At 44.2% G+C, this 11,866-nt stretch overlaps 2 protein-coding genes across 5 annotated transcripts in view; one reads left to right on the top strand and one right to left on the bottom strand.

Annotated features, from left to right (window-relative positions):
- NPEPL1 (aminopeptidase-like 1) overlaps positions 1–6,594 on the top strand; it is a 15,689-nt gene extending 9,095 nt beyond the window's left edge. The window contains exons 8-12 of the mRNA XM_019509763.1: positions 2,146–2,246; positions 2,721–2,844; positions 4,310–4,486; positions 4,945–5,055; positions 5,717–6,594. Of these exons, the coding sequence (XP_019365308.1) occupies positions 2,146–2,246; positions 2,721–2,844; positions 4,310–4,486; positions 4,945–5,055; positions 5,717–5,875 (672 nt within the window). The 3' untranslated portion in view covers positions 5,876–6,594. The remainder of the gene's footprint in view (positions 1–2,145; positions 2,247–2,720; positions 2,845–4,309; positions 4,487–4,944; positions 5,056–5,716) is intronic.
- Positions 6,494–11,866, bottom strand: part of LOC109292638 (piezo-type mechanosensitive ion channel component 2-like) — a 64,919-nt gene continuing 59,546 nt past the window's right edge. For all 4 annotated transcript variants that reach the window (XM_019510178.1, XM_019510177.1, XM_019510179.1 and 1 more), the window contains exons 46-52: positions 11,594–11,782; positions 11,193–11,285; positions 10,094–10,263; positions 9,316–9,432; positions 8,355–8,434; positions 7,773–8,001; positions 6,494–7,550 (exon numbers count right to left, since the gene is read on the bottom strand). In XM_019510178.1, the coding sequence (XP_019365723.1) occupies positions 7,301–7,550; positions 7,773–8,001; positions 8,355–8,434; positions 9,316–9,432; positions 10,094–10,263; positions 11,193–11,285; positions 11,594–11,782 (1,128 nt within the window). In that variant the 3' untranslated portion in view covers positions 6,494–7,300. The remainder of the gene's footprint in view (positions 7,551–7,772; positions 8,002–8,354; positions 8,435–9,315; positions 9,433–10,093; positions 10,264–11,192; positions 11,286–11,593; positions 11,783–11,866) is intronic.

The raw sequence follows: 11,866 nt of genomic DNA, 5'->3' as shown, positions 1-11,866 counted from the left end.
AAAAAAAAAAAAAAAAAGCATGCAGTGCCAGAGAGATCCAGTTCTCACCATAAATCCAGTCTTGCTGACGGAGCAGCCCCTGCCTCCCAGCAGTGTCCAAGGTTCAAAGAACATTCACTTCTGTGGATTAATGTATAGTCTGTCAGAAGGCTGGTCCAGGAGATGGTCAGATGCCAAATTCCTATTTCCCAGCAGCGTATTATGACTCAAGCTCTGTGCCTTGGTGATAACAGCCATATTGGATGTGAAAGGGTTATAACCTGTGGAGCATTATCTGTGTAACGTGCAGCTGGAAGTAGATTTGAACGGAGTGGGGGCAGGATGTCACAAACCAAGTATGTAGCAAGGAATTGTAGAAGGCACAATGTCTCCTACTGTTTTCTGTCATCTGCCCCAATGTGCCCCCAGTGTGAGGTTAATTTATGGTTCCTCACTGCTGTCCATTTTTATGTTAGTTTTCATTAACTTCACTCACTCTTTGTTTAGCCCTTAGGACTTTAGAGGGTGAACTGATTCAGCAGGTCCTGGTTTCTTTAGCAGATGAGATTTATCAGAAGATTCCTAATAAACCTGACCGCTGGTAAAACTTTGCTACTACTGAATGAAACTCCTGAGTGGAAATATAAATTCTCTCTCCTCCTTGCTTCCTCTGTCTCTAAACAATAGGCTCCTTGTGAGGAGCCAGAAGGAAGAGGGATTTAAGAAGAAATAGAGAGAGAAGCAGGGGGCAGAAAAATAGGCATTATTTCCCAGCTCTCCAGAAAGTGCTGCCGGGCTCATAGCAAAATAGGAAGGTAGCAGTGGTAACCACTCTTCTTTTGGTTGTGGGCATGCTTAAATGTGGGGAACCGGTGGGCCTTCCTTTTTTTTCTCAGACTGGTAATCTAGGTAGTTCAGTACCTTGTCTCTTGCATTAACTGATCTCAGAGCTTGGGAGACCCTGGGACAGGCAGTTACAGAATGGGAGGGGATGTGTAAAGTGTATGCACATTCTGCATCTTAAGATTGCCTTCTTCAGCACCTTCTAGCCAATTTGTCAATAGCAGGCTTTCTAAAAGGTTGTGGAATTAGAGTGCCATCTAGGGAGAGACTACCAATATAATTCAGGCTTTTCTCAGTGGGTCAATGGCTTTCTTAGGTTCCTCTTCAGATGACTCACAGCTCACCAAAGACTTTAGATCAACTTTTATGGTTTACCCTCTCCTCCTGTGCTAATGCTTCCCCCAGAATTTCAGGAAATGATAGGGAGAGGAGCAAATTAGTAAATGACCCCAAATTGTACTAATCAATGTTATTTGAGGTTAAATAAATGTAATGGAAAGGAATAGGAAAATAAGGATCGGAAAACAAGTCAGTCCATGAATGTGTAGCATACTGACACAAGTCTTTGTAATATGTTGAAAGCATTTGTTGTCTGAAAGAGTTGGATCTTTCATTTGTGGCTATAGATGATTGAGGGGTTAGAAATGTTGGCCCAGATGTTCCCAGTCTCTGTGTTTTGAGCCTGCATTAGGGTTGGTTCCACAGTTGGATGTCTTTGGTAGTATGCTGATGAAAATCCACAGCGCTGTAGTTTAGACAGAAATATTCTGATTCAAGTTGTTTGTACTCAGCAGGGACCTGATCTAAAGCCCATCACAATCAATTGAAAATTACCTTTTGAATTTGGTGGGCTTTGGATCGGGTCTCTGCTGTCCTTAGAGCCTGTTAAAAATGCACAAATGATTTCATTTGAAGAATAACATTACAGATGCACACGTACTGGGGAGAGACAAAGTTTCAATTCTGATATACCTCGCCAGAGGGAACAAGTTTGCGTTACTAACTCGTTCAGCTGGCAAAGGTGTTTTGGCTTTCCTAGCCTGCCCTGTTTTGGACACGTGGCAGCTTCTAGGTATGCACTGCTTCTGCTAGGCTTCTTACTGTCTTTCCACTGAAAACTCAGAAGCTATCATTTTGTTTATCCTTTAAGCTCTTTTCATAGCTCTAGGTCTCAGCTTCAGGTTAGAAGCCACTGCTCATAGATTTACCATGTCATAATATACATTCTTTTTATTGCTTCCAAGTCGTATTTCCTCACTGGTGTCAATCCCAATGAACTCTTTTATGTTATATTGACTTGCATTTCTCCTGTTTTTGTTGCAGGGCTTTAAAGACAATCTTCATGCTGTTTTCTGCTTGGCTGAGAATTCTGTTGGACCAAATGCAACAAGACCTGATGACATCCATGTCCTTTACTCGGGAAAGTAAGATTGCATCTATCCCTTTTACAGAATTGTTTAGGAGTGCCTTGTCTTGCTCATTAATTTAAATTGCTTCATAATCATACCATTCAGACAACTCATGTAGGAACCCATTTACTTAGATTGAAAGTTCTTCAGAGCAAGACTAGGTTTTTGTTCTTTTTTCTTTTTTTTTAGAGCTTGAGTCAGTGGAGTCCTTTTCCATGGCAAGGCTTTTAGGAATTAATTCAGTACAAATAACAAACACCATTAATATAAATACCTGGTATGGTCATTCTCAGCTGATGTTGCTTTGAGATTCTCACAGTTTTGACTGAAAACAGGGACATTTCCACTCAAGGCTTAAAAACGTTTTATCTTATTTGTAGGGTGGTGGGGGGAGGGCAGAATGGACTAATAAGCTTCACAAGCATCTGAGAAATTAGATGGTTTATCTGAGTACAAAATCAAATGTGAAAAGTTCTGCCTTCTTCCTAGAACTGTGGAAATCAACAACACTGATGCAGAGGGCAGGCTGGTGTTGGCTGATGGAGTAGCCTATGCATGCAAGGACCTTGGAGCTGATATCATCCTAGATATGGCCACTCTCACTGGAGCTCAGGTAGTTGTGAACCAAACAGCAGGGCTTGTGGAAGAACAACTTTTTGATAGTCTGTGTAGCATGAGAGCCCATATGCTATCCCTGCAGGTTAGCAGGGGAATACTTTCAGTTACAAGTCACAGGTCTTCACAAAGTGAACTAAAAACACAATTCAGTTAGCTGTAGCAGCAGTAGGTTGTGGCCCAGTACATGGGCCAGCCACTGAAGGAAATACAGTGTACTTCTCCAGCATGTACCATTATAGCTCCATTACTCAAGCAAGATGCCCATGCTTTTGGGCTTCATATATCATATACAATTGACTCGGAAGTGATGTATCTTCAGATGCATTTGAAACTGATATATATAGTCAAGTAATATTCGTAGTTTGCAATTTTGTAGCTTTATCCTTAGATGACCTACAACCCATAATTAAAACAGTTTTCAGTTTGCCAAGTCTGGTTCCATTCCTGGTGAAGCCTCAGCAAAAAGCAGCTATTAAAGGTGGGGAAGATGTTGGCATCTATAGTTCAACCTAGGGAACTTAAACTTGAGCCTTTTTCCTAGGCCTGAGGGGATTTTTAAATGATTGAAATGCTGAGGTATTAGTAGTATTGTGAGTATTAGACTTTCCTTTCCATAAGATGAATTGGAGAACTTAGTGCTACCATAATAGGCTGAGCACAGATATTGCAAGGCAGTAGCAGTACACAAATATTTTTTAGCCACTGCAAGAGATGAAAGATTGTGCTAGATAGATTTGTAGACCAGGCCTTCTTCGGGTGTAAATCAGCCAGGCCTTTCCAGAGTTAGTGGAGGTGTACTCATTTCCACTAACAGAAGGCATGGGTGAGGGCCTTCAGGTAGATACTTGGCCATGTCCTGATTTACACAGGCTGTTATGTAATTTAGAGTGCACGTAACCCACTGTATATCATATTAATACAAGAGGAAAAAACCATACTGGAGTAACCTCTTTTTGCATATCATTATTTCATAGAAGATGATAGGGGTGGGCAGGTGATCCTGTGATCACACCTCATTAGCTGGGGAGTTTTAATTTAGAGAAACAAAATGGGTTTCCAGGACCCTCTTTGCCCAAATCAATGTAAAAGAGCCTTTCTAAAAATGTCCTTTGTTTGTCAGCCAGTTACCTGTTTGGAGAACTCTGATACTCAGTGGCTTCCAAGCCCTGAGTTAAATCCAGGACCTAATAGCAGACATCAGGGGAATTAATCCTTCCAATAGATGTGGTTCCAGCATTCAAAATGGCCACTTTACTTGTGACTGACCCAAATAGCAGCGTGGTTGTGTGCATGAGAGAGCATTCATGGCTGGGTTAACCAATAAACAAAGAAACAAAGGAAATTACGTGGTTCTTGATAGCTGGGCCTAGCCATGCAACCTAGTTGGTATGATGGAGAGAGCAAAAGATTGGAGACTGAACTATATTATTGGTACTGGATCATGTCTTATTCCCCACTAGGGAATTGCCACAGGGAAATACCATGCTGCCATCCTTACCAACAGTGAAGAATGGGAAAGGGCATGTGTTAAAGCTGGCAGGAACTGTGGAGACCTGGTCCATCCTCTTGTGTACTGCCCTGAGCTCCATTTTAGTGAATTTACCTCTGCTGTAGCCGACATGAAGAACTCTGTGGCGGTAGGCTTATTTATGTGTTATTTTATTTTAGTTCCTTATGTATTAAGCATTTTTCTGGGCCTGACTCTGCATGGATAAAGGCTTCTCAGATGTGCTTTGACCCTTTAGATATATGGCTAAAGGCAAGGCAGGAAACTTGCTTAATACTGACTTGCAAACAGCTCCTCTTCTCCAGCTATAGTGATCGTACTGACTTCACAGTGCATCCTATTTCACAAGGGCCAAAGTGAGATGGGGTTGGAAGTGGCCTAACAAGGTTTTCTGCATTACATTTTTGGCTGTCTCCCCCTTCCAGGCATGAGTACTGCGCTGTCATTCTTCACAGTGAGGTCTGGCTTTGTGAATTGTTTTCCATGGTGCTGAGTAATATGAAGTCATTGTTAGGAGTTGTTCTTGAGTGAAACAGTTAATTCTTAAAAACAGTATCTTGCAAAATCAAATCTTTGCTCTTTGTGCAGGACCGGGATAATACTCCAAGCTCCTGTGCTGGACTTTTTATTGCTTCTCACATTGGCTTTGATTGGCCTGGAGTATGGGTCCATATAGACATTGCTGCCCCTGTTCATGCGGTAAGTGTGCTTATTTGTCTTCCAAGGTGCTTGCTCCTAAGGAGAAAAACCTCTCTTGTCTGAAGATATCCTGATTGCAGCTCCTGACTGCAGTGTAGGTGTAAGACATAGAGTGGAGAGAGGAGCTGGGTATCCAGATGTAGGTAATTTTCAAGGATGAGGTTGTTCCTTTGTTGAAGATTGTTCTAAGGGCATCCCTGCTTTATGCATTTTTGTTATTGGAGAGTAAACTTGGGGTTTCTGTGTTTTCAGTGTCCGTATTTCTAGATTCCTGGACTCTAAAATACCAGTGGGATTCTTTGTTTTCTCCTTTGTGCATGGGATTTTCTGTTGTCAGAGCCACCAGAAATGCCTGTGTGCAAGAATATTGCTTGCTTTTCCAGAGTTCTCACACCGAATGCTGCACATTACAGTCTGAGCTGCATCGAGGATGAGATTTTTTCAAAAGCAGCTCAGAGTTAGGTTCCCAAATCCCCTGCATCATAGTAAGAGTTGAACATCTAACTCCACTAAGTGCTTTTGAAAATCCCACCCCAAGGTTTCTTAGACCGACTTGCAGTTGAGCATTCTCTCTGCCACTTGTAATCTGCTTGAGAGAGAGTGCAGATGAGCCTGGTACAAAAGTGATATTAAAATCTGAAGTGCAACAACTTGTTTCTAGGGGGAACGCGCTACTGGCTATGGAGTGGCCTTGCTGCTGTCTCTGTTTGGTGGGGCATCTGAAGACCCTCTGCTGAACATGGTGTCTCCTTTGGGATGCAACGGAGACTCTCCAAACGAAGACATGGAGAGAGATTCTAAAAGACGGCGCCTGGTGTAATGCTCCCTAAGGCCTCAGTGACGGGGTGCACATGTTACCTCACTTTGCACTGATTCATTCTGAAGCAATGAAAATATTACACATCAGAAATTGCCATTTTTTTACGGTCATGATGAGATTTACTACTCATTTCTGAGAGAGCCAGCCTGTTCCTTTTGTTTTTTAAATTATTGGTGCACACAGTTACTGAACAATACTGACGCTGCCAGCTCCAGGCTCCACTAGCTTTATCCAGGAATAGAGGAGTATCCTCCTCAGCACCTCACAAAACTTTACTGAGTGCATTAATGCATGAGAACCTCCTCAAAGTGTGAAGAAGCAGCTGAAGCTCTTACTTACAAAACCTTCCGATTTATTTACCTGAGGTTTTGTCTGTCAGACATTCTTGCAGGCTCCACAGCTTCTCAGAACACAAGATGAGGAAGAAGAAACCACTGTAGGTTTGACCTAGTCAGCTGCAACAGCTTCGCAGCAGAAAGTTCAATGACTGAATACCTTCTATTTCAGTAAGGTGCCCTTCCTGCATGTTTAAATGTTAAAAAAATCTACAAAAAGCCAGGCCAGAACATCTCTTCATATAGGTCTCTCGCTTTCAGATAACGGAACATGTTAATGTTAAACAAAAAATACTTGGATTTTATTGAATAAAATAGGTTTACAGAGCAATGTGGCTGACTGCCACTTAATAAATTAATTATTAAAGCAGCTTGCATATCCCAGCCTGGATTTTCATGGCATTATTTGCATTTCTGAAAATACTGGGGATAGGAAAGCAAGAGTATGACTGTGCATTGGATATTCCCAAGCCCAGCTTTAATACACCCCAGAAGCAGGCACCGAAGGGCTTGGTGGCTTTGCAGTGTGGGGGCCACTTTCTCTGTTAAGAAGAGAGGACCACATTTATTTCACTGAGTGCATGCAGCAGAGATCAGGTTGTGCTAGCTACTGTACAAACATACTAAGAGGCAGTCCCTACCTTGAGTAACTCATGGATAAAGGCTGAAATTGGGAAGAGAGGGATCAGAAGGGAAATGACTTGCCCACCTTACGTAGTTGGCAGTAGAAATATCAGGTCTAACTGGACCCAAGCTGCCTCTTCAGAGCTGCTTTTTTGGGGGTTGTCTGAAGATTTTTATCTGCATGGTAGCCAGAAACTGGGCCAACCTATTGGCATGAGTGAATAGAGGTTGAACCCTTGGTAAAATTAATGGTAGGCTTTCTGATTACATTCAGGCCAGTGATCTCAAGTTTATATTGTTTGCTGAAAGAGAGTAAGGAAGAACCCGATACGGAAATATGCTGCGGGAGAGAAGACACACTTAGGAGCTCCCTTTTGTGAATGTTATTTTAACCTTATTTGCTTCTCAAGCAATGTATATGTGCCTCCTGCGCCTGATCTTCATAAAGGCATTGGCCTCTTCATTGTCAGTTTGATTCCTTGGTCCACTTAATCATGGTTTCTGGAGATCTGTACAAAAAGATGAGCTTGGCAAAGAGTTGTTCTTCTAGCTCCAGTTCCCCAGTCTCCCGCACCAGGAAGATGTCTCTGCAGAGTTTCAGGATGCGGTCCACATTGGGCAGCTCTTCAAACATTATGGAACGGGAGATGCCACAAAAGAACTCACGAATAAACTTCCCAATGACAAGGACAACAGACATGTACAGGCCAATGACACTGAGAAAAAGAGGAGAGACCGTGAAAATCCTTTCCCTTCCTCCTAATAAGAATCATTCTGCATTATTCAGCTGGACCATATGCTGTCGTTCTATGCCCCAAATGCCAGCTGATCTCAGTGAGAGTGAATAACTCCCAGATATCCCAGCAAAATAAAACAACCCACTACATAGAGAGAAAGCAAAGGGGGGATGTGCTTTTTGAGTACAGCGTTGCCCTTACCCATATCCTTCCAGGAATCCCAGGCTAGGAGGACTGACTTTGTCATTAAAGATGATAAGCTCCATATTCTTGCTGCAGGCATTGTTAAGACAGGTTGGGCTCTGCTCTTGAATAATCCACCACTCGGTCGCTTTGCTTGAAGACAAGTTACTGGGCAGCTGGTGTAGTTTTATGGTTACGTTTCGGAAGAAAGCCATTTTCTCTACGTCTTTTGGCTTACGAGAATGAACTGTGTCACAAATGCAAAGGTAAATGAGGAGGAGCTTTCTCATTCTTGTCTCATACATAAGGGCTCTTTCCCTTATCTTGCTGCTGCCTAGATGGGATTCTGCCTTCTGAAGCAGCACACAGTATCTGTGCTCATGCAGTTTTGAGCATGTAAAAAATAATGATCTCTAAGTCATGAACATGGATTCACTGGGAATGACTTCCCTTTCTGCCAGTTCAGTGTGGATGCTACATGAAATGTGGAAGTCTAAATCAGACAGAGTTCCCTTCTTGTATCCCAGACTGGGCAGAGCTTCAGGTTTCCACCAAGAACCCAGCACCCCCACCACTCGCTGTTTTCATGCTGTTACTTACCAACTTGCAGTCGATGGGCAGTTTTAGCTTCTACTCCAGCATTAGCCCTGAAGTATCTTGGTATGAGGCCTGGAAGCAGTCTAGAAAAAAGGGAATGCAAAAGCTGCCTTTGAATTGCCAGGTTCCTCAGTCTTACAAAACTAATCCTTAGGTTCATCACCACTTAGAAATAAAACTGAACCAAACAGAAAGGAAAGCCAAGCAGCAGCTCCTAGCCGCAACTGTTAGTGACAGTTGGTCTATCAAGCTGTCAAAGAGCAAATCACAGAAACTACCTTATGGTACGTTCTTGGTCCCCATTGCTGTGTTATGTGAGCCACTTACAACATCCCTAAATGCTACAACAGTACTGTTTTCCCCCATTTTACAGAGGGAGAGCTGAGGCCCCAATCATCAATGGTAGCAGGTACCTAGAGCTCACATCTCTTCTCTAGTAATTACACAAAGTGGAAGAGCCATGAGCCCCACAGCTGCAAGACCACTCCATAGCCAGTAACACCCTTCCCAGCAAACTATTCCCTCATTAAGTTATGCCCTCATTGGCTGCATCAGGGAGGCCCAGAAACAAACAGGTGCTAGAGATCACATTCCTCCAAACCATAGAGATGGTTCCTCCAGGTACATGGGCAGGGAAGGGTTGGGAAACAGCTGCTCCTGTTGTATCTACTCTGTGGAAATCAGTTACTAGGAGGAGGGTTACTTGGATTATAAATCCACACTTGTCAACCCCAGCGTGTTTTAGCAGAAGAGGACAGTAAACTCAAGGTAATGTGTTAGTTGGAGTGAGAACAACACCCAGGCTCCCTCATCCAAAAACAGGAAGCAGTCCCAAGGAGAGCGAGGGGCACATAGAGAATGACACTCCCTTGCAGCAGCTAGATGAGCACTGTGGAGTGCATCAACCCTCATTTTTGCGTTGGCACATTTTGAAATTGTGGCCCAAACAGAAGCAAATACTAACATGGGCTCCTTCCTGACCCCCTTCAGCATCTGAACAATCTGCTCTCTTATTTCCTTCTCATCGTACCGCACTGTGTATTGCCCAGATGCCTCCACGTTCTTCACAAGAGATGCATTCCTGGAGAAAAGAAGAACAAGTGAGGTATAGTTCAGAACAGTACACAAAAGTGGTCCAAGATAAAGGGAACTGTAAGCTTCTCCCTCCAGTGATGGTCCGTGGGTCCTATTCTGGAGGTCCCTGCTGACTGCAACAGATACTTAATGGCTGGGAGGGCCTTCCCACTGGCTTGGGCACTCTACAAGGCAGCTCTGGGCTGTCTTTCTAGGGCCCTTGCAAGCCCTAATGAGAGTCATTATTGGAGGCAGTGTTGGGAAGCAAGCAGGGAATAATCTCTCACAAGCCCTGAGGTAAGCACAGGACTAAGTCCTGAATGTCTGTTAAGGGTTTGGAGATCTCCAAGGGAAAGGAGCCATCGTTGGTTGCATTTCAGTAGCTCCTAAGCACTCTAGTCATGGGCAAGGGTCCTTGTGCCTGCTGCTATACACAGTCCCTGCCCCAAAGAGGCAAAAGATGATGGGGGAGTGTGGGAGAAGACAACCGTGATAAGCAATGGTCTCAGCACAGCTTGTTCTATTTTAACTAATTAAAATATTGGCTAGGTAATTAAAGGAGTTAATGGAAACAGTCCAGACTCTGAGAAAAAGTAGCTTGAAAAGGCAAAAGGAAACTGATTTTAATTGCGTCCTTTAAGCCACGTTGGCTGTGAGGCAGTTGTTACCTTTGAACTGTCCAGCATACATGGACGTAGACAGCAGTTGACTTGGAGAGCTCTTCTGTCATGATTTCCCGGCTCGCTGGAGTGATGTGCCACAGCAAACTGGCATTGCTCTTTATTTTAGCAGTGACAATGTCCTCTGGGCTATAATTCACTATAAATTGCATGGCGGCCTTGGGCAGGGAGGAACAGAAAGGGTAAGACACTGAGGTGGGAAGCTGTTCAACAAGGCCCTATCCACACAGGCTTTACAATGCATTTGCAATGCATCCAGAAACCAGCTTGCAATTAGATGATGGGGGCCAATGCCAGGTTCCACGGAGGTGATGCCAGGCAGCTTGACACCAGCATAAGACTGGCATAGTAATGTGAAGAGGAACCTTGCCAACTCACATTGCCTGATCAGGCCCATCTCCTGCCCTTTGCCAGGAGCACAGGCCTTGGCATCAGCACAGATGTGCTCACAGGGAGTTTGCTTCCAACAGAGAAGTCCTCTGCTGGGTGTTTGCAGCTGGTTCAGTTTGTTTGAGCCACCTGATAAGCACAAAAAGGGTTGCAACTGGGTGTGAGAATATGGCCAGCTAAGTTGTGTAGGAACAGGATCGAGACCATTAATTTGTGCAAACAGTGTTAGAAAACCGTTTAACTTGCAATCGGGTGTGACACTGCAATGGAAAAGCGCAGCGCTTGATGGATCAGGTCAGGATCAGCCCAGCAGTGCCTCCCACAAAGAGAGGTGCTGAGAGGGAGGACTATAACTCGGCTGTCTACAGGCAGAGAGCAGGCTGCCTGGGGGATTGTTAGGCTCTGGGCCTAGCATGCCCAGTCTAGATAGACTTTCCCAGGACATGTTGCTGTGGCTTCAGGTTGCTAGCATTCCCCCTCAAGTAAAGCCCTGCTGAAACACCCCACCAGCCTATTCCATGATTTCCAGGTGTTGCTGAAATCCCTCTGTCATCAAGACCTTGGTTAGATATCTTCCCTTTCCAGGCAGGTGATGTAGCCACCCAAAGCACTGCGACTCAGATGAAGAAATCCTTCTGGGCAAGGTGGGAGGGAACACGGGTTCTCCATATTCAGTGAGCTGCTTGGTGCTGCTTACCGGGTGAAAGGCATACTGAGTGGTCAGGTCCGTGTATGCTGCTTGAGTGAAAGGGATCAGATTCCTCTGCTGGGCACTCATGGTGAACAATGGCTAGGAGAGAGTGAGAGGGTGAATTGCAGATATTTATGGGGCTCTCCATGCTGCTGGGGACACCTCTACATCCAAGGCAGTATTTCCCAATACCAGGCATGGAGCAGGAATCTAATAAGATTCACCACCTTCCCCTCCCTCCCCTTTTCTTTTTATTGCCCTTCCTTTCCTTTTGACATCTCCTATTTCCCCTGTCTTCCCATGGTAGTACTTCCAACTGCTGCTAGCAATTCTGCACTCAGGTGTTCCCTAGTCTAAAACCTCTTGGCTACTGTGTGCACAACACTTCTGTAAGAACCATACTTTACCTCGTAACCACTAATCGTAATCTTGACCGAGATATCCAGGGGCTGATTGACTACTCCTGCCACTGCTTTCACGAGTGACATAAGCAGCAGTGGAAACCACAAAATGAAGATCAGGATGAAGATAAGGCAGGTCCCCATGCCATATTTCACAATCACTTTCTTCTTCTGCCCTACAGGTTGAGGGTATCTCTGCAAAGAAAGAAATATAATTAATTGGTTATGGTGTAATTGTAACTGCAAGAAAATTAGGACAGCACAGGGAAGGGGGAGGAG

This window comes from Gavialis gangeticus, unplaced genomic scaffold (assembly GCF_001723915.1).
Source record: "Gavialis gangeticus isolate Ggan-Ray unplaced genomic scaffold, GavGan_comp1, whole genome shotgun sequence".
NCBI classification, from domain to species: domain Eukaryota; kingdom Metazoa; phylum Chordata; order Crocodylia; family Gavialidae; genus Gavialis; species Gavialis gangeticus.
Note: the sequence above shows the minus strand (reverse complement) of the source record. Positions and strands in the feature narration are given on the sequence as shown.